This window comes from Euleptes europaea, chromosome 13, assembly GCF_029931775.1.
Source record: "Euleptes europaea isolate rEulEur1 chromosome 13, rEulEur1.hap1, whole genome shotgun sequence".
Lineage (NCBI taxonomy): Eukaryota > Metazoa > Chordata > Lepidosauria > Squamata > Sphaerodactylidae > Euleptes > Euleptes europaea.
Genome location: NC_079324.1, coordinates 19,124,797 through 19,147,160, shown reverse-complemented (window position 1 = coordinate 19,147,160; position 22,364 = coordinate 19,124,797). Strand labels below are relative to the sequence as shown.

General features: G+C 48.2%; 1 protein-coding gene across 1 annotated transcript in view; it reads left to right on the top strand.

Moving 5' to 3' along the window:
* Nucleotides 1-5,826, top strand: part of F8 (coagulation factor VIII) — a 59,943-nt gene extending 54,117 nt beyond the window's left edge. Inside the window, exons 25-27 of the mRNA XM_056858974.1 lie at nucleotides 1,675-1,823; nucleotides 3,947-4,123; nucleotides 5,543-5,826. Of these exons, the coding sequence (XP_056714952.1) occupies nucleotides 1,675-1,823; nucleotides 3,947-4,123; nucleotides 5,543-5,698 (482 nt within the window). The 3' untranslated portion in view covers nucleotides 5,699-5,826. The remainder of the gene's footprint in view (nucleotides 1-1,674; nucleotides 1,824-3,946; nucleotides 4,124-5,542) is intronic.
* The last annotated feature ends 16,538 nt before the right edge of the window (nucleotides 5,827-22,364 follow it).

The following is a 22,364-nucleotide window of genomic DNA, read 5'->3' as shown; positions in this document are numbered from 1 at the left end:
ACTGGGTAGGTAGAGAGGTAGTAGACCACTGCCACCAACTGGTTTTTGAGGGGTTGCCTTTACTTAAGAGTGGTTGACATTATCCCTCCTGGAGTTTCCCTTTCATTCAAGGGTGGGGGGCTGCCTGGATCAGCCACTAAGCCTGAGGCATACCAAGAACCCCAGCAAAGTTCTAAAAGGTTATATTCAAAACAGAAAAAAAGGTCAGAAGGAATTCTTTTTTATTATTATGATTATATTTTATTTTATTATATATAGGGGTACAGAAAAGGAAAAAGGGAGGGGAAAAATTTCTGGGTATCTTGTTTCTACCCCGCTTTCGGTTACATTGCGTTGTCTTCTAATCTTGATTGAGTTTGTATCAGTATCTTGGCAGGACATATAATTGTTTGTAAACAACTTAGTTGTTATTTGATTTTATAAAATTATAAAAGAGTTTCCATTTCTCTTGATGACGTTCCAGTGAGTTGTTTCTCAAAAATTCTGTTCGTTGCGCCATTGTGATATATTCTAAGGATTTGTCAATCCATGCTCGGACTTCTGGAATATTTTTTGTTTTCCATACAGCAGCCATCACTACCCTAGCTGCCATAACAAGATATTTTATCATTTCTTGTTGATCTTTATTCATCTTAAGAGAATAAGAGAAGGAATTCTTAAAAGGGGCTAGCAGCTCTTCTCATGAAGACATCCCAAATGGGAGATTTCTGGCCAAAAAGCAAGCAAACAACCAAGCACTTTTACTGGTTTAAGTCTGCCAAACCCAGGGAAACAAATGAAGGTTCCCTAACATTCCCTAAAACAACTTAAGAGAGCCAGCATGGTGTAGTGGTTAAAAGCAGCGGACTCTAATCTGAAGAACCACTCCTCCATGTGAAGCCTGCTGGGGGACCCTGGGCCAGGGAACGTTCTCTCAGAAATCTCTCAGCCCAAGTAGAGGAAGGCAATGGCAAACCACCTCCAACTGTCTCTTGCCTTGAAAACCCTACGGAGTCACCCTAAGTCAGCGGTGACTTGACGGCACCTTCCACCACCAAAACAACTGACATGCCTCTTAGTTATTGTAGCTTGAGGGGCCCATATTGCACTGGCAGGAGCCACCCTGCTAACTGGATCCCGGTGAAATGCACATGGAGCCTTGGAGAGGGAAGGCTTTATAAGCTCCTCACAGATCCATGCCCCCTCACTCAGAATTGGTTACCGTTTCCCCTCCAAAACAGACAAGAACCAGTCTTGAGTCCCAAACTTCCCCGGAGCCCTAGGCAGGAAGAGAAGTTCTTGTCTGTCCCTTCGTAGGGAAAATCCTTCGTTAAGCCAATGCATAGGGTTGGCAGGTCCCTCTTCGCCACTGGCAGGAGGTTTTTTTTTGGGGGGAAGCCTGATGACGATGGGGTTTGGGGAAGGGAGGGACTTCAATGCCATAGAGTCCAATTGCCAAAGTGGCCATTTTTCTCCAGGGGAACTGATTTCTATCAGCTGGAGATCAGTTGTAATAGCAGGAAATCTCCAGGTGGTACCTGGAGGTTGGCAACCCTACCAATGCAAAAAGATTCCCCCCCCCACAAGGCCACAGGAACAGAAACCCAACACTGGGAAAATAATAATGACCAGGTGGCCTCTAGGCCCACAGTTCACCACAGAGAGTTACTTCTCCATCTCTGTTCTCTCCCCTAGGTTGTTCCATGCCATTGGGAATGGAAAGCAAAGCTATCTCCAACCAGCAGATCTCAGCATCCTCCTACATTGACAACATTGTCTCCTCTTGGCCTCCCTTTCTGGCCCGACTGAACCTGCAGGGGAGAAATAATGCATGGAGGCCTAAGGTAACTGCTATGTGTCTGGGAGAGGGAGTGAGGAAGAGAAGTGTGGTTGGCTTTCTATTCATTGGAATTACTGTGGGGCCTCTAAACATGAGTGTGTGCCTCCATGCATCATAGAAGGTGACAGTTCACGATCACATGGGCAAGGCCAGCTCTAGGTTTTGGGGAATCTTGGGCAAAATCCAGTCTTCCCACTGTGCATTGCTAGGGTTGCCAGCTTGAGGTTGGAAAATAGCTGGAGATTTTTGGGGTGGAGTCTGAGGGTGGTGGGGTTTGAGCAGTGGAGGGACTTCAATGCCACCAATTCCAGTGGCCAAAGCAGCAACCTCCTGCCAGTGGCGAAGAGGGACCTGCCAACCCTATGCATTGGCTTAATGAAGGGGAACTGATTTCTATTGTCTGGAGATCAGTTGTAATAGTGGGAGATCTCCAGCCACCATCTGGAGGTTGGCAACCCTATGTATTGCCCATGCTATCACCTTGTCCTCCACCCCCTTTGTTCCCTCCTCATTTGTACAGGATAGGGTTGCCAGCTCCGGGTTGGGAAATACTTGGAGATTTTTGGGGCAGAGCCTGAGGAGGGTGGGGTTTGGGGAGGGACTTCAATGCCATAGAGTCCAATTGCCGAAGTGGCCATTTTCTCCAGGGGAACTGATCTCTGTCACCTGGAGGTCAGTTGTAATAGCAGGAGATCTCCAGGCACCACCTGGAGGTCGGCAACCCTAGTACAGGGACAGAAAGCAGGAGGCAGCAACTGTAGCATTTTGTGGCATCGCTGCTGTTTACTTGCCCATCCAGCAAGCAGTGATGGCCACTAGAAGCAGCAGTGGCCACAGCCATAGAGAGGCAGCAGGCAAGCAAATGGCAGCCAAGCTGTTCCTGCTCCTGACTGCCACCACCCAGATCAAGCTTGTGGGAAATACGTTCTACTGATTTGCAGCCAGCTTGGCTGCATGCAGCACCAATTGGTTGGCTCCTGTGCCACTCATGAAATTATCTCCCTTTCTTCTCTGAGCAATTTTTCAAGTGTAGAACACTTCTTAAAAAACAAAGCATGAAAGAAATATTTGAATAGATAAACATGCAAGGGGGGCTCGGGAGGGGGACAAGCAAAGCAGACAGCCTGCCTGAAGCATGGGTAGGGGGATCAGACTTGGAGGCTGGGTGTGACTTTTTTGGAGTCACAGAAAAAGCCACACCTCCTGGTTTGCCAGTACATTTGTAGACAGCTGTGGCTATGGTTCTGTGCTGTAAATGTCCTTAGCTTTGTTCATATCAGGTTTACTTAAAGTGGGGTAGCTCCAATTGGGCTCTTCATACATCCCAGAAGGAAAACATAACGCAGTCATTCCATTACATATATTCACTCATAGAAATCTGAGTAAATTTCAGTGTCAATGCACGACATAGCTGTGGAAATAAACTTGAGAAGGCATCTAAATGACAAATATAAGCGTAGTTTTAAAGGTTGTTCATGCATAGGTACTTTCACTCACATTTGCCCCTGGTCTGTCTCAGTTGTTCCTTGGAGTTATGCATGAGTTTTCTGTCCATAGAGATGACCTTACTGCCAGCCCTCACAAATCCCAGGACTTTCCATTCCTCTATTAACTCGATTCTTCCCTCTCCCCTGAGCTCAGCCCGGGTGAAATCCCCATGCATAAGGCAAAGAGTGGGACACAGAAGCTTCGTCTCTCTCACAGCCAATTACAAAGCAGCATGTAAAGAGGCTGGGATTCAAATGCTTCCTGCTTCCTCGGACCTCTTTCTGAGCAGAAGAAACTGAAACTTTTAAAACTGAGACTTGGATTTCTCTCCCCCCTTTCAGATTGCTCTGTTTTTTGCCTTTTTGTTCTTAAAAAGCTTTTTTATGCAGCAATTGGATTTGGGGGGAGGGTTTTCTCTCACAGTAAGCTCTACAAAGTAAGCCAATTACAGAGCAGCATTTAAAGGGGTGGGGACTTGATTTGAGCTTGGAGACTGGTGGTGCATAGATTCCTAACAGGAAAGTGTGGGTCCAGCAAGCAACGAACCTCAGGTAAAGCTCCCATGCATAAACGACCAAAGTGTGTCCTGGGGTGGGGAAGACTTGCAACACATTGGAGGTGTTTCTGTCCCTTCCACAGGCAAATGGCCCAGAGGAGTGGCTTCAGGTGAACTTCCAGAAGACCATGCGCGTGACTGGAATTGTGACACAGGGAGCCAAGAGTGCCTTCACCCACATGTATGTGAAGGAATTTTCTCTCTCAGGCAGCCAGGATGGCAAGCGCTGGACTCCTGTTCTCCAAGATGGGAAGGAGAAGGTAAGAGAAGGCAGCAAGAGAACTTAAAGCCTTTGATGGGAAAGGTTTATATTTTTGAAAGCCCACAGGATACTTCTTACCTAGGATTGCCAGCTCCGGGTTGGCTTGGGGAAATACCTGGAGATGTTGGGGGCGGAGCCTGAGGAGGGCGGGGTTTGGGAAGGGGAGGGACTTCAATGCCACAGAGTCCAATTGCCAAAGAGGCCATTTTCTCCAGGGGAACTGATCTCTGTCGCCTGGAGATCAGTTGTAATAGTGGGAGATCTCCCGCTACTGCCTGGAGGTTGGCAACCCCACTCTTAACCCCATAACTTTATTATGGGCAGTGATGGCTCCTTGGTCTACCTCTAAGCAGGTGTCTATGCAGGGCAGGGCATTTTGTGTGTCTAAAACTGACAAGCCCCTCGTTTACCCCCAACCACTTCCTGCAAAGCAGATGAGAAAATGTGCAGGCTGGCAGTGCCATCCTAAATAGAGTTACGCCCTTCCAAGTCCACAATGGATATAGCAAGGTGCTCTGCTTATGATGGCGTGGTGAGACAGACAATGCATCCTTCACAAGGGAAGGAGTGAAGTCAGGATGCTCTATTTTTATATGTACGGGCACACATGATAAGAAGCACATTTTTATATGCACGGGCACACATGATAAGAAGCGCATCTTATGCCACGCATAATCAGTGCATGGAATTCATTGCCGCAGTACAGTGATAGGTTAGGTGGGTTTTGGAAGATTAAACAGATGTGTGGGAGGTTGGCCTAGCGAGGACGATTGGCCATAGAACCTTCTTCAGAAGCCTGGTGGTACGAGCAGTTGTTGGGGACAGGGTACACCTTCATGTTCAGCTTGTGAGCTTCCTAGAAGTATGTAGTTAGCAGGGCTTGGAAACAGAATGTCAGGCTACAGGTCCCTTTGCCCTGTCTCAACAAGGCTGCAGTCCAAATCGTGGACCTCTATGCCTTGGGAGTATGTTTTGAGCACTGAACTCCCAGTCACCCTGTAAGCTCATGGCTGAGTAGGGATTTGAACCTAGGACTCCTCTTGCCCTAGTTTGACACTCTAATCACTATCCTGCATCTTGGACTTGGACAATCATAACTCCTGCCTTGTGATTATGCCATTAAAAAAGCTGGCCATAGTCCACCTAGCTCTGCATTGTCTATTTGAACTGTTTGCAACACTCCAAGGTCTCGGGCAGAGTTTTCTAGAGCCCAGCTACCTGACATCCTTTAAAGTGGAGATGCTGGGAAATGAGCCCATGAACTTCTGAATACAAAATATGCACTGTACTTTCCCACTGGTTGTCTCTGTAGCTCCTTTGGATTCTGAGAAATATTCCAACCACTGCATGTTATTAACTCTTGTCCTGACTTCTTTAGAGGCCTAAATAATGAACAACCATGTCTCCATACTTTCAGATTTTCCAGGGAAATCAAGATTCCTTCAGCCCGGTATTGAATCTCCTGGATCCCCCGCTCTTTGCCAGGTATTTAAGAATACACCCACTCCACTGGAATAAGCGCATTGCACTGAGGACAGAATTTTTGGGCTGTGATACCCAGCAAATGGTTTAGCGAGGATGGACTTGCCTTTGCCTTGATGGTGAAGTTTCCCAGGACCTGAAATGCCCCCAAGTGGGGGCCGAGCGCAACGTTGGTAAATTGCTGACACTCAATCAAAACCTGTACATTTTTGATAACTGTGTTTGTGACTTCAGTGAATTAAAATTACCAAGAAATATAACAACTGCTTGCTGGACATTGTTCTATACTGGAATTTCTTAGGATCGTAGTTCTGCTCCATCTACCGCTAACATGTCTTTACTTGTCTTCCCTGCTCTCTGATTCTTAGGCTGCACTCATAATCACATTTACTCGGGAGTCCCTCTGAATTCAATGGGGATTACATTTGAGAATATATGTGTCAAATTAGGGTGTCGGGTGGGCAGTATTTCATCCATCCAAGGGTCAGAGTTGAAAACCAAGGAGAAATCTCTTGAAATGTCATGTGTAGCTAGCAATGTGGAATGTACAATGGCAGAAAAAAAATCTCTTCCCTCTTCCTCAGTGTTTCCTTGTAATGGCTGATTCCATCAGCTTAATCACTGTTTTCCAATAATCTTCCTCCAGCCAAAGATACGTCCGTCCCCCTCAGGATATTACATTTCCTATGTCTTTCCCTGCTGGCAGATTTAAATCTGTGTGCTACAGTCAGAGGACAGTGCCTTGTAATTAAAGAGCTCTTGTCTCCTTGCAATATGTACTTTCTCCTGTTGTTTTTCTTCCCTTGACTGATCCCTGAGCTTCCTCAGCATTAAAGTCCCTGTGGTGAACAGAGTCAGCATTAATAGCTGATAATAATTAATTAGCAAGTGAGGCCTCCTTCTGGCTCAGGGTTATTTTCCATAAGCTCTTAGAGTTCCAGGTACTGCCTCAGAATTACTGGGGAAGCAAGAGGCATAAATAAACTAAAGGGGGGAAATGGGTACATGAAGACTCAGCGTTAGGGTTGCCAGCTCCGGGTTGGGAAATACCTGGAGATTTTGGGGGCAGAGCCTGAGGAGGGCAGGGTTTGGAGAGGGGAGGAACTTCAATGCCATAGAGCCCAATTGCCAAAGCGGCCATTTCCTCCATTTCGATCTCTATCGGCTGGAGATCAGTTGTAATAGCAGGAGATCTCCAGCCACCACCAGGCAGTTGGCAACCCTACTGAGCATTAGGGTTGCCAGGTCCCTCTTCGCCACCAGCGAGAGGTTTTTGGGGCAGAGCCTGAGGAGGGTGGGGTTTAGGGAGGGGAGGGACTTCAATGCCATAGAGTCCGATTGGCAAAGCAGCCATTTTCTCCAGGTGAACTGATCTCTATCGGCTGGAGATCATTTGTAACAGCAGGAGATCTCCAGCTAGTACCTGGAGGTTTGGCAACCCTACTGAGCATACTCCGGGAGGCGCACACTGTTGAGAGGTTGAAGAGGGAGCAGGAGGGAGGGGAAATGGCTCAAACACCTGAAAGCATATAGAATTCAGAGTGGGCAGTACATGTGCATGTGGGATTTCCAAACTGTTTTCTCACAGGCCCAGTGAATATAGCTTTATTTCCCAACGTATTAAATAATAACATGTAGCATTTGTGTTGTGAGTTCAATATTCAGACTATTTTATGTATATGTACAGCAATCCTTACAGCAGCCCTATAAGTAGGGTTGCTAGCGCCAGGTTGGAAAATACCTGCAGATTTTGGGGGTAGGGCCTGAGGAGGGTGGGGTTTGGGGAGGGGAGGGATTTTGGTGGGGTATAATGCTATGAAGTCCAACTTCTAAGGGGAAGGACTTCAATGCCAGAGAGTCCAATTGCCAAAGCGACCATTTTTTCTAGTTGAACTGATCTCTATTGGCTGGAGATCAGTTGTAATATCAGGAGATCTCCAGCTAGTACCTGGAGGTTGGCAACCCTGTTTTGTTTACAGAGGCACCATGTAGTAATCAGAAACTGACAACGCAGCTTGCACCAGAATGGAGTTGGGAAATCTTCACTTCTTGTTTTCTGCCACACAGCCTTTGTGACTCAAAAGTGGCAATCTTAGCTGAATTTCCAGCGATCTCTTCACGAAACATGTTTACTTACCCAAAGCTGTTTACTCTGCACACGGACAGCTTGGCAGATTCTTTGATAATCCTGATCTCTTGGAAGCCAAATGGAAGAAAACCCAAGAATCACTCCATCCAGAGGAAGAAAATCAGGAGCCAAATTCATCCACTTGGCATCACACTTCTTTCTAAAGCAGGGGTGGGGAATCTTTTTTCTGCCAAGGGCCATTTGGATATTTATAACATCATTTGCGGGGCATACAAAATTATCAACTTAAAAATTTGCTGACCAAGCTCCAAGCAGGCAGCTGCCCCAGATAATACCCCCCAAGCAGGCAAGCAGGCAAGTATCCAACCAGTGGCACGCTCAGGCACCTGGTGGCACAGGATGGTCTGTTGCAGCAGCCGGGCATAGCTGTCCAGCTGCACGCTGGAGTTGCTCCTGCTCCGCATGGTCGGGGCCGGATTCTACAGCCGGCTCCTGCTACCTCCGCCTGCAGGGTTGAAATGAGGACACACTAGCTAAGAACTTGCCCCCCCCTGCACATTCTGACCCTGCCCTTTTTACCCCTCCATTGTCGCTACTTCCGCCCCCAGCCCTCTTGTAGTTCAGAGGGAATATGTTTCTCCATGGCCCGGGTGGGAAAGGGTTAACACAGTTTTTGGGTGGTCCTAGCAGCTCCATAGCTAACGACTCTTCTGCAAGGGGGAAAAAAGGTTCCTTTTCTTGGCAAAACAAACTCACATCTTCCTTGAACAGAGGCTATTCCTGTCCGTGGGACGGGGCAGATCACCAGTCTTCGATCCTTCTGAGCTAGAGATCTCCTAGGACCCACGAAGGGCCACATCAAACGATTTCGCAGGCCTTAAACGACCCCCGGGCCTGACTTAGCTCAGTTAGGTGTGACTGGTTACACACCCAAAATATACAACCCGCAGAGGAAACTGCACTGTTATGTTGAGAAGGTAAATGAAGGGTTCTGGTTGGGATATTTGGGTCATCTCATTTGGAATATCTGATACAATGAAGGAACAGAGGCAAGATAAAGGGGGCTGTTAGCCCCTAGGAATAAATTCTGCAGCATACAGAAACTCTGTCTTGATTATGGCTTGTATAGATAATTCAGATTCCTTTTTGGTAACCTCAGGGGCTACAAACTGCTTTTCTCAAGAGTGAAAGCCAAGATTCCTATAAGCCAAATGCTGGCTTCCTTTAAAACGTGTTTTTCCACACAGGTCCACAAATTTGCCTCTTATCCTTTGATGAAGTATATGAACCCTTTGCATTGCTTCAAGCACTTACAATCAGACCTTTTAGGAGATCATCTCTGAGAAATTAGGGCTCATGGAGAAAACTATCGAGCCACTAAGGGCTGTTAGCATTCTTTTGCCATAGGTCCTGGCTTCAGGGATAGACCCATCCACACTGTCCTATGATCAGGGTTACCAACTCTGGGTTGGGAAATTCCTGGAAATTTGGGAGTGGCGCCTGAGGAGGGAGGTTTGGGAAGAGGAGGAAACTCAGCAGGGTTGTGATGCCACAATTCTAGGAGATTTCCAGGTCATGCCTGGAGGTTGGCAACCCTACCTGTTAGCAGTCTGACAACTGCATTATGAAAACCTGCCCCACTGATGGTTTTCTCTGTGTGTAAAGTGCCGTCAAGTCGCAGCCGACTTATGGCGACCCCTTTTTGGGGTTTTCATGGCAAGAGACAGAGGTGGTTTGCCAGTGCCTTCCTCTGCACAGCAACCCTGGTATTCCTTGGTGGTCTCCCATCCAAATACTAACCAGGGCTGACCCTGCTTAGCTTCTGAGATCTGGCAAGATCAGGCTAGCCTGGGCCATCCAGGTCAGCACAAACTTAAACCTGTTCGTTTTTCAAACAGTTTTTGAAATTTGATCTTGTGACTTGGGAGTTTATTTTAATCTGCTAGATTCAAGTCCAGGAGCATCTTAGAACCCAACAAGATCTTCAGGGTATAAGCTTTTGAGACTCATAGCAGATGAAGAGACCTTTGACTCTTGAAAGCTTACACCCCAAAAATCTTGTTGGGCTCTATCGTGCTATTAGGGTTGCCAACCTCCAGGTACTAGCTGGGGATCTCCTGCTATTACAACTGATCTCCAGCTGATAGAGATCAGTTCCCTGGAGAAAATGGCCACTTTGGCAATTGGACGCTATGGCATTAAAGTCCCTCCCCAAACCCCACCCTCCTCAGGCTCCGCCCCAAAAACCTACTGTCGGTGGCAAAAAAGACCTGGCAACCCTACGTGAACTTGAATCTAGCTGTTCTACTGCAGTCCAACACCGCTACCCTCTGAAATTATTTTTATCTGCTCGTTCGTCTTCCTTCTTCCTTTTAATTTTAGGTTTTGTAATTTTTATACGTTGCAGGTTTGCTGTAAGATGCTTTGGGGAGCCATCCAGATGGGAAAGCACAGTCTAAATATTTGTTGTTATTGCTATGACTGTAGGGTCAAAAACAAAAGGGGGGAAAACCCAACTGTTATAGAACATGGTTCAGGTTTCAGTTTTACTTTCTCTGTGTCAACCTTCTCCCTGGAATGCGGCTATTAAAGACACGGGAGTGCCCTTCGAGATCGAGCATTGGTATTCCAACCATAACCACATAATCGAGAACCCTGACGTCATAAAAACAGCCGGGATGCATGCGGGAGTTCTGGAACCCTCACTAAGAACTTGCAAAGTTGGAGTTCTTTGTGTGTGGCTCTGTTATCACCGACGTCACTACAGACTGGTACGATTTAGCTCAGGAGAACATGGTTTTTACTCACCCTGCTCTCTCTGATCGTTTGGGAACTGGATCTCTATCCAAGTCTATACCAATTGGAAGATGGTTGCTTTACTCCCCCCCCCCCTAAAGTCACATCTGATGTATGGGGACCTCTGGTAGGGTTTTCAAGGCAAGAGACATTCAGGTGTTTTGCCATTGTCCTGCCTCCACCTCACGACCCTGGTTTTCCTTGGAGGTTTGGAGCGGTGGACTCTAATCTGGAGAACCAGGTTTGATCCCCTGCTCCTCATGAGCGGCGAACGCTAATCTGGTGAACAGGGTTGGTTCCCCCCACTCCTACACATGAAGCCAGCTGGGTGACCTTGGGCTAGTCACCGCTCTCTCTGCCCCACCTACCTCATAGGGTGTCTGTTGTGGGGAGGGGAAGGGAAGGAGATTGTAAGCCAGTCTGATTCTTCCTCAAGTGGCACAGAAAGTCAGCATATAAAAACCAACTCTTCTTCTTCCTCTTCTTCTTCCAAATTCTTGCTACAGTCGACCCTGCTTAGCTTCTGAGATCTGTTGAGATCAGGCTAGCCTGGGCCACCCTGATCAGGGCACATTACTTCCTTTTTTTTTTGCCGTCAAGTCACAACTGACTTATGGCAACCCCCATAGGGTTTTCAAGATAAGAGACGTTAGGAGGTGGTTTACCATTGCCTGCCTCTGTGTCAGGACTCGTATTCCTTGAAGGTCTCCCATCTAAATGCTAGCCAGGGTCAGGGCTGAGAGTATGCGTCTGGCCCAAGGTCACCCAGCAAGCTTCCACAGCGCAAGCGGGGATTCGAACCTTGGGTCCTAGTGGCATTTTCAGAGTTCACAACTTTGCAAAAGCCCCGAAGGGCAGGCCAGTACCATTATCCCCATATTGTCAAGGAAGGCTGAGACGAAGGAAGATACAATATGTGAGCTGGGGATCTGCCCGATCAATCAATAGCTACATTACATCAACCGCTACAGAGGAAAATAATCCTCAGGACTGTGCGAGATCTGCAGCTGTAACTGTGCAAAGGCAGAACCCGAATAGAATGATACGTATTAAACCCAGCTGGTGTTGCTGCAGGGCTGTAATCCAATCTCTCCTGGAGAGGGTAGGCAACTCGATTCCTGGACATCTCCCAAGATCCCAGAATAAAAGCTCCAGAGCCAAATCCTGTTTACAGGGCATCCTGTGCCAGGAGGCCAAATTTTCACTCTGTGCCACCGAACGATTAATGGGCTGTAAAAAGGCTGCACCTCTGCGGTGACAAACAGCGCCTTTGCAGCATGTCTCTCTTGACAAGCGCAGGGAGGCTGGAGACTCAAAACACCGATGAGTACCCATTTCCTCCGGGTGCACAGAAAACAGTCCCCTGAAACTGGAGCTCTAAGAAATGGACACGGAGAAATGCAGATTGCTGGGGAAGACACGATCTCCCAGCTTCAATGCCATAGAGCCCGATTGCCCAAGTGGTCATTTTCTCCGGGAAAACTGATCTCTATCGGCTGGAGATCCGTTGTAATAGCAGATCTCCAGCCACCACCTGGAGGCTGGCAACCCTAGTGACCTTGGGCTAGTCACAGTCCTCTCCAAACTCTCTTGGCCCCACCTACCTCACAAGGTGTCTGTTGTGGGGAGGAGAAGATGACTTTAAGCCACCTTGTGACTCCTTCAAGGTAGAGAAAAAACGGGGTGCAAAAACAAACGCTTCTTCTTCGTCCATCCTTTCCCCTGTGCCGTTTTCTTGACCTCTATGACCTGTCTGGAGCTTCTTGCCCTCAGTGGCAACTCAACAAGGGGTCCTCTTGTTGCTACCAACCCTTGCCACCGCCTACTGCTTCTCGCCACTCCCCCTGTTCACTGCCCACCCACCCAGTGAGGCATAATGAGATGGAGAATAAGTTTCCTTGAGCTCACCGTTTCCTTGAGATCACACTGTCCTGGGTGAAGGCCTGGTTCAAACTGCAGTTCTGTGATAAGCCCTACGTTTGGCCTTTCCAAAGTCACAATGCAAATCCACATACCTGCTTGACTGGCCCTTGTTGGAGTATGCATGATTTCCTGCAGATTCCTTACCAGAGCATCTCTTCTCCGTAACAAATAGCAAGTTTTCCTCCTGTGGAGCAGGAGGCACTTCAGAAGAGCCCAGGAAGCACCACACTGTGTCTCAATGGAGCACCCATTCGGAAACAACCGTATCCATCTTGGAAATAGGTTTGCCACCCTCCAGGTACTAGCTGGAGAACTCCTGCTATTACAACTGATCTCCAGCCGATAGAGATCAGTTCCCCTGGAGAAAATGGCCGCTTTGGTAATTGGACTCTATGGCACTGAAGTCCCTCCTCCCCTCCCCAAACCCCGCCCTCCTCAGGCTCCACCCCCAAAAACCTCCCGCCGGTGGCGAAGAGGGACCTGGTAACCCTACTTGGAAACGTTAAACATTTTCTGACTGAATGCAGCACTCCATGCCAAAGGGTTGCCAACCTCCAGGGAGGGTCTGGCGATCTTCCAGAATTAGAATTGATCTCCAAATAGGGTTGCCAGCCTCCAGGTGGTGACTGGAGTTCTCCCTTTATTACAACTGTTCTCCAGGTGATATAAATTAGTTTCCCTGGAGAAAATGGCCGCTTTAGCAATTGGACTCTATGGCCTTGAAGTCCCTCCCCTCCCCAAACCCCGCCCTCCTCAGGCTCCACCCCCAAAATCTCCAGGTAATTCCCAACCCGGAGTTGGCAACCTTATCTCCAAGCTACAGAGATCCATTCCTTGGGAGAAAATGGCACCTTCTAAGGTGGACTCTAGAACCTCACATCCCTGCTGCATTCCCTCCCCAAACTCCACCCCAAATCTCCAGACATTTCCCAACCCAGAGCTGGCAACCCTAGACCGCCGTTTTGTGCGGTGGCCCCACTGCTTCCAAAATTCCCAGTCAGCCCAGTGGTTCTATAGAACTGGGGACTCTTGAACAGGCCTCAGAAACTTTTGCATCAAGTTCCTTTGCAGAAGATTCCTTTGCAGAAGTCAGCACTGAAAATTTGAAAAACCCTCTGCTAGTGCCATACAGGAGCTGCTCTGAGAAATGTAGCCTCTAACTGTTGGGCCCCTGTGTTTATTATACTTCTCAGGTTCTGACTTGTTCCAGTAGAGCAGGCGGGACTGGACAAAGGGGGAGGCCTGCTGGAAGGACAGCGGCCCAAGGAAGCCATGGTTCTGACCTGGCAAGAAACTCTACCTCTCCAGGTGCTGTGCCTGGCCATCTCCGCCTCTTGCTCTCAGGGCGGTTCAAGGGCTGAGGCCTTCTCCTTCATCAGGCTTGTCCCGAAAAGACTCCCAAAGCCTGTTCGCCCTCTGCAGGAGATGGCAAATCAAAGGGGGAAAGAAGACCCAAGTCGTGAAGTTCACCGTGAGTATTTAAAAGAGCAGCCACACCAATCAGCCATCCCATGTGAAGTAGTGTGATGTGATACGTGGACTGAGACCATCCTAAACAGCACAGAACCACGTGCAAGCTTTTGAGTTCTCTGGAATTCTTCATCAGGCTGGATGTTTGAAAAACAAAAGCAAAGAAGGGGAGCAGGTAGGGTTGCCAGCTCTGGGTTAGGAAATACCTGGAGATTTTGGGAGTGGAGCCTGAGGAGGGCGGGGTTTGGGGAAAGGAGGGACTTCAGTGCCATAGAGTCCAATGGCAAAGCAGCCATTTTCTCCGGGGGAACTGATTTCTATCACCTGGAGATCAATTGTAATAGCAGGAGATCTCCAGCCACGAGCTGGAGGCTGGCAACCCTAGGAGCAGGGGACAGAAAAAAATATCTCAGGCCATTAATTTTCTTAAGGTATCCTGGTCGGTATCCTATATAGATTGCCGGGCTGGTATGAACAGATAAAATAGTCCTGGGCGGATAGGGTTGCCAACCTCCAGGTGCTAGCTGGAGATCTCCTGCTATGACAACTGATCTCCAGCCGATAGAGATCGGTTCCCCTGGAGAAAATGGCCACTTTGGCAATTGCGTTCTATGGCATTGGAGTCCCTCCCTTCCCCAAACCCCGCTATCCTCAGGCTCTGCCCCAAAAACCTCCCGCCGATGGTGAAGAGGGACCTGGCCACCCTACTGGGCGGAGCTAGTATTAGGTGGCACCTGGGGCCTCCTGGAAGAACAGCCAATAGCAGCCCCCCCCAGGTTGAAAAACTGAAAACGAATAGATGATCAATTTTCTCTCTCTCATATGGGTCCCCAAAGGGGTGCCTCTCCTCGCAGGTGCTGACCTGGCGGGGCCATTGCAAGGCAGGCTTGTTATTGGCAGCCCTCATTTAAGCGAATGGGCTCTCAAGGGCTGCAATAACAGCTGCAGCCCCTCGATGATCAGGGACTGGCAAGTAGCCACAATTTCCTTAATAGTTAGGTGGTTCCATTTCCTCTTCTCTGTCTCTCCTGCGGCAGGTTCTGGGGGTGTGGCGCTTGCTAAGGTCTGGCAAACGATGGACGGCTTTTGGGGGAAGAGATCACTGGAACAGCCTCCCCCCCACCAACGTCATGACACCATGTCTGGCCGTGTAACCTGAAGTGACATCACTGTGTCACCGACTGCTCTAGCATTCACTCAAAACTCTATAATAAAATATCATGATGTCAGGAGATACTGTACCAGCCCCCATATTTTCTCCCTAGAGTAAGGGGAGTGTCAGGATTTCAGTACCTCGTAGCATTCCAGTAATATAAACTCCACTTCAGGGAGGCAAGGGGGAGGTTAGGAGTTTCTCTGCCTCTAACTATGTTTACTGCCTCCTCTCAAAATCCAAAATTTGCCCATAGGCTCAAACAGGTTGGGGAACACCGCTTGAGTACCACACAGGTCTCTAAACACCCCCACATGTTGTTTCCGCAACCCTAAGGAGTCCCTCGTAGCCATTATTTGCCTCATTTGGAGCTAACATGCTAGCGCCCAGATGTCTGCTGTAACAGGGCACGTAGGGGCTCCATGAGGCTGTTTCAGGCCAGAGAAAGGCACACGTGGGGAAGACTTAAACCTTTCCTCCACTCACGGTGTGCTCCCTCCCAGCTGGAATCAGGGCCTTGCATGTCTGGTATTTGTAGAAAATAAAACCCTGGAAGCTCTATTCACAGCACATCCAGGGCTTCAGCTACTATGGTCCAAATATATCTCACTACAGAAACTGGTGAAGTCAGGAAGGTATCTAGATGCTGCTACATCCTGTTCCTTCTGCTTCCTATTATTTTTCACTCACACGGTCCTATTTTAATTGCCGAAGTGTCCTTCCTGTGCTACCGCAGGTGTCCGCCGGTCCTGGCTGTCAGACTACATGGATGATCTTTGGATTCACATCCGTCTCTCCTTCCCCAGGGGGGCACTCTATGCTTTCCCTGTTGCTGTGGGGGTCATCCTGCTTCTTTGCTGTGCCACGTAAGTGTTGGACGTTCCTTCATAAGTGCCTGCAGAACTCTCCGGGCAGCACATATGGCTGGCACTTAATGCCAATGGCTTGGTGAGGGTTTCAATCAGGCTCCCAAAATGTGGACACATTTTTATGACGATAATCATGACGCGGTCCTTTTCTTTATGATGTTATACATGCCCCCAAGTCCATGAGCCGTGAGAATTCCCGGGGTAGCACTTTTTCCCCTTTGTAGGAGAGAACAATGAAGACTGGCAGAATTTTTGTACCATCTGCTTTAATGTACCAATATCCAGGCATAACATAAAGGCTCTTCTACAGAGGAGCAGACAGAATCATAGAGCTGGAAGGAGCCATCCATGCAGGATCAGCCTAGAGCAGAGGTTCCCAGACTGTGCTCCATGGAGCACTTGGTCTTCCACGAAACATCTCCTAGTGCTCCATGAAGAGACTGGAAAGACAAATACTAATGTTATTTGGTTTAGTATATAGGTGCTAGGTGAAAATTAGTGCAAACAGCAACTTGAAGCTGCCTCAGAATGGCATTTCCAGCATCAGAATGGCATTTTCTTTTCACACAGTTCCCCGTCTGCTCCTTCTTTCCAGCTAAGCATGAAGGTTACCTCTTCCTATGGTTGCCAACTCCATCCTGAGAAATTCCAGATTTGGAGGCAGTGCCTGGGGAGGGCGGAATTTGGGAAGAAGATGGAGCTCAGTGGGGATGTGATGACAGTCTAGGACATAGACTCTTATGGTATACCATAGCTTCAGAAGGCAGAATCTATGGCAGTGATGGCGAACCTTTTAGAGACCGAGTGCCCAAACTGCAACCGAAAACCCACTTATTTATCGCCGAGTGCCAATGCGGCAATTTAACCTGAATACCACCCCCAGAGGGGGCCCAGAGGGAGAGGCTAGGGTTGCCAAGTTCCTCTTCGCCATGAGTGGGAGGTTTTTGGGGTGGCGCCTGAGGAGGGTGGGATTTGGGGAAGGACTTCAGTGCCATAGAGTCCAATTGCCAAAGTGGCAATTTTTTCCAGGGGAACTGATCTCTATTGGTTGGCGATCACCTGGGGCGGGGCAGAGTCAGAAAGGCCAGCGGCTTGGAGGAACCGCGTGTGCCGGCAGAGAGGGCTACGCGTGCCGGAAGTGGCACGCGTGCCATAGGTTCGCCAACACGGATCTATGGCATACCATAGAGTCCCCTATCTAAAGTTGCCATTTCGTCCAGGGCAACTGGTTTCTGTAGTGTGATCAGATGTAATTCGATGAGAACTCCAGGCCTCACCTTGAGGATGGAAACCCTACCTGTAATGTCCCCAAATGGGCACTTAAGCAAAACTTTCCTAACACTCAGGGCCCTATGAGGAGACAGCTACACATTATCCTTCCTTTTGCCATGTAGGATAGATTGGTCCTCAGTGATCAGAGGCTAAGTCTTTAAAAACAGCATAGGCCGGGACGGGGCAGGGCTTGCCTTCATCGGGTTCAGGACTACGAAGGATGTGTGTTACTTCTTTTTGCTCCATTTGGGCTGCGTTATGTCTAGGGTTGCCAACCTCCAGGTACTACCAGGAGATCTCTTGCTATTACAACTGATCTCCTGCCGATCGAGATCAGTTCACCTGGAGAAAATGACCACTTTGGCCATTGGACTCTGTGGCATTGAAGTCCTTCCCCTCCTCAGGCTCCGCCCCAAAAACCTCCTGCCGGTGGCGAAGAGGGACCTGGCAACCCTATTTATGTCCTTTGGAGGGGGGAGCAGATACCTGAAATGCAGCTGGTGGGGGGCGGGAGCATTCTTGATTAAGCAACTGGCATGAGAGGGAAGAAGAGTTAATCTGGTCCTTTCCTAGCACCAAGCTATGTTTAAATGGGCCCTTACACTGAGCTCATACTCAGGCCAAATTGAGAAGGCTTGTAGGAAACAATGCCCCCCCACGGGCCTTGTTTCTTGCTTGTCATGGACTAAGCCAGATGTCCCAAAGTGCCCCAGCGTGTCCTTTCTCAATTAGACTGTGTCCTGTTGCACAAGCCGCCAAATGTCTCTCCGAGGGGTCTTTTGTGGTAATTACCTTAAACAGAGAAAGAAGAACGCACGGGCTGATAACCGGTTGGCTTTGAAAGATAGCCCTCAAAGCTGAGAAGATGGCAGCAAGACAAAACATCTCCAGGGTCACTGGAGCACCTTGTTTTTTTGGGAGGGGGTTGTAGTTTGGGTTAATGTTTTCTGGGCTGTTTTTGAAACGTTAGTGCATTTGAGACAAACAGTGATGAGACATTTCCCTAGAACATAGAAAAGGCCTTCCTCCCCTCAGACTGCAGTGACGTGGATCGCACTGTGGTTTCAAAAAACACTGCTTTGGGGAGCAAGTTCTGCTGGTGCCCAACACTTTGTGGTTTGGAGGAAGTTGGTCAAATAAACAGTATGACAGCATGGATATGTGGCTGGGCACTCACCAGAAGTATATATGCCAGGGTCATATTGAGTGATGAATGATGAAACCCCAAGACTCTCATGCCAATTTGTGAGCTACTTTTCAAATCCTTTTTTTTTTTTAAATGACCTCGGTGGCTTTTCTGCTATGATCAACAGGCAGAAATTCAACAGATGCAACAGTTTCCATCACTTTATGTCCATGCTGGAGGATGCCACCCTTTTTACCAATTCTCTTAAAGGGCTTTTATTCATTCAGTGATATGTTTTTCTGCTATTTGTTTCCCAGGATCCTTGTGGACTGAGGAAACCTGAAGAGCCGAAAGAAACCATTGCAGTCTTTCCACTGTCTCTGAAAAGAACCCTCTGGAGGGAACCTTCAGCCCAGTTGAGCATGCCAGGAAAACCCCTGAAAGATCATATCATCTTTCTGATTGTTTAGAGGGAAAAAAATACCATATTATTTGCCTTGAATAAACGGTGCTGTTTTACACAAAGCAGCTCCATAAATAGCTTATGTCGGCTTGGTCCCAATGGAATAGTAGAGAACAGATGTCAGCAAAAAGTTTCCCCCCACCCTAGCATAACAGAGTGGCTTTAGGGTGCAAAGTTCCCTGCTGTGATGGCATCACCTTCTTTTCTGTACGAGCTGAACCCCCCTCCCAATACCTTGGATTAAGAAGTTGCATGGCCCAGCTGCTGTAGAACAGCTACTTGAACCACTGCTTTATTGTTTTATTTATTTTGCTATTTTTCTCCTTAGTGGAGACCCAAAGCAAAGAAGAAGAGTTGGTTTTTATATGCTGACTTTGTCTACCACTTAAGGAAGAATCAAACCGGCTTACAATCACTTTCCCTCCCCCTCCCCGCAGCAGACACCCAGTGAGGTAGGTGGGGCTGAGAGTGCTCTAAGAGAGCTGTGACTATCCCAAGGTCACCCAGCTCCCTTCATGTGTAGAAGTGGGGAAACAAATCCAGTTCACCAGATTAGCCTCCACTGCTCATGGGGAGGAGTGGGCAATCAATCCCAGTTCTCCAGTTCACCACTACACCATGCTGGCTGACAACATCGTTCTCCTCTCCTCCATTTTACCTTCACAACAAAGCTGTGAGATTGGTTAGCCAGAGAGAGGGTGACTGGCCCAAGATCCCCCAGTGATCTTCCAGGGCAGAGCGGGAACTCGAACCTGGTTCTTCCAGATCCTACTCTGGCATTCTCAGCCACTAGCCTGCAATCTCAAATAAGGGTGTCAAAGTCTTGTGATGTTGCTGGGGTTGTAGCACTTAGGTAATGGAAAAAATTAGCTTTGTACCTATTCTGAATGACACCTCCATGCCACATATCACTTTTTAAAATAAAACACACAGAAACAGTGATAGCAAAAGGATCATACTCTCAGTTCAGTGTACATTGTTTAGTTTTATTTATTGTAGATTTATAGCTCACCTTTCCATTATAAAAATAACACCTAAGTGGGTTACAACTCCCCCCCCCCCATAAGAAATAACACACAAAAAGAAATCCCAGAACAGCAGGACAACAGCAGCAAAAGCAAAACAGCAATAAAAATGAGATTTCTTTTTAAAAGATCAAAACTGCAGACAGGGTCATATGGATGCTGGTCTGTCAGTTTTGCAGAGAAAGAATGGTAAAATGTTCTTTTTGGACAGATACAAGGAGCGTGTAATTTATACTTGAATGTCTGTAGTAGGTGTGGAGAAATCAGCCTTGGTAATAAGATCCAATTAGGCCTGCTAATGTCATTTACCTATCACTTACATTCACACACTATCACCATTGGGTGTGTGAATTCACTCTTCTCTGCTTAAGGATAGATGGACTCACATTCTAGCTCTATCTGAAGAAGTGAGCTGTGGCTCACGAAAGCTCCTACCCTGCCAGAAATTCTGTTAGTCTTTAGGGTGCTACTGGACTCTTGCTCTTTTCTACTGCTACAGTCAGACTAACAGGGCTACCCATCCTGATCTATCTTTCAGGATTGGTTAGCCTGAGGGAACCTCGGGAACAATCCTAAGTAGACCTACTGAGAAGTAGTCCTATGTTATTCACTGGGACTGACTCTCAGGAAAGTGTATTTAGGACTGCAGCCTTCTCTTTCTGCTGTCATCCTGATCAATTCTGCTGAAATTTCTCTCTACTCAGGTCTCCTGCCAAGACCCGAACATCATTTCTCTGCAGACGAGAGAAACTTGTAGCACCCCATGTCTCAGCTAGGGTTATCAACCTTCAAGTGAGGCCTGGAATTACAACTTGTCGCCAGGCTACAGAGATCACTTCCCCTGGAGGAAATGGCAACTTCATAGTGAGGACTCCATGGTATCACATCCATACTGACCTCCCTCCTTTCCCCAAAGTCCACTCTCCCTACATACACCTCCACATCTCTGGGAATTTCCCAAGCTGGAGTTGGCAACCCTAAATCTCACAGTGGTCACCAGCCTTTTCAAGATATGGCATTTGCTGAGTTGCAAGCATGTGACATGAAGTCACGGGCCATCAGAAGAATGTGACAGGAAGCAGGGAAAGCCAAAGCGATAACCTCATTGCTTTCCAGCGGAGGACTTCTACAACAGATCAAGAGACCAGGGGCAGGAAATGCAAGCTGCTCTCAGCACATGCAAAGAGAGGCAGGAGGTCTGGCACCCTTGCTTGCTGCACAAGCTCCCTGGCAGCAGATCCTTTGACATGGCAGCAATAAATGAGGGCTTTGCAAAGGCTGTAAACCCTAGTCCATGACCCACCCAAGGGTCCCAACCCACAGGTTGAAAAACACTGCCATAAAACAATCTCCGACAGGAAAAAAAAATCAGTATAGTTTCAGCAATGACACCGACAGACCTGGGCTTGCAGCCCCCCACACCCACGAAACACAGAGTTAGAAGGGACCACCAGGGTCATCTAGTCCAACCCCCTGTACAATGCAGGAAATTCCTATCTATCTTGCCCCCACACCCCCAGTGACCCCTACTCCATGCCCAGAAGATGGCCGAGATGCCCTCCCTCTCATCATTTGCTTAAGGTCATAGAATCAGCATTGCTGACAGATGGCCATCTAACCTGTTCTTAAAAACCTCCAGGGAAGGAGAGCTCACCACCTCCCGATGAAGCCTGTTCCACTGAGGAACCGCTCTGTTAGAAAATCCTTCCTTGTTTGGGCCTGTTCTTTTGAACGACTCCATCCTCCCTCCTTCCTTGAATGCCCCATATCCCTGTGTTGCCCCTTTTTCTTCCTCCAAAATTCACTTTTTGCTTATGCTGTTCAGTGTAGGGACTTCATTTGCACCAGGCCTCAACCTCCAAGAGGGCCGTTGTGAAGATAAAATCAAGAAGGGGAGAACTATGTAATTGTAAACCACCCTACGCTTCTTTCTTGTAGGGCAGGATACAAGCCCTCATCCTCTACTGAAGTCCTATTACTTCTGAGTAAATATAGGCACAGGAGTATAAGCCATCGATATACCTATTCTTTTCTTTGCCTCCAGTGTAAGCTCTCCGGGGCAGGGAACTGTCTTATTAGTCAAGCAGCCTTAACTGCATTAACACCTCCTCACTGCATTTCGTGTGTGTTAAGTGCCGTCCAGTCGCTTCCGACTCCTGGCGACCCTATGAATCAATGTCCTCCAAAATGTCCTATCTTTGACAGCCTTGCTCATGTCTTGCAAACTGAGGGCCGTGGCTTCCTTTATAGCAGGGGTGGGGGACCTTTTTTCCGCCAAGGGCCATTTGGATATTTATAACATCATTTGCAGGCCATACAAAACTATCAACTTAAAAATTAGCCGCCCAGGCCTCAAGCAGGCAGCTGCCCCAGGTGACCCTCCACACACACACGTGGGCAAGCAGGCAGGCATCCAACCAGTGGCGCACTTTGCCCACCTGGTGGCACAGGATGGTCTGTTGCACCAGCCAGGCATATCTGTCCAGCCGCATGCCGGAGTTGCTCCTGCTCCGCATGGTCGGGGCCGGATTCTACAGCCGGCTCCTGCTACCTCTGCCTGCAGGGATGAAA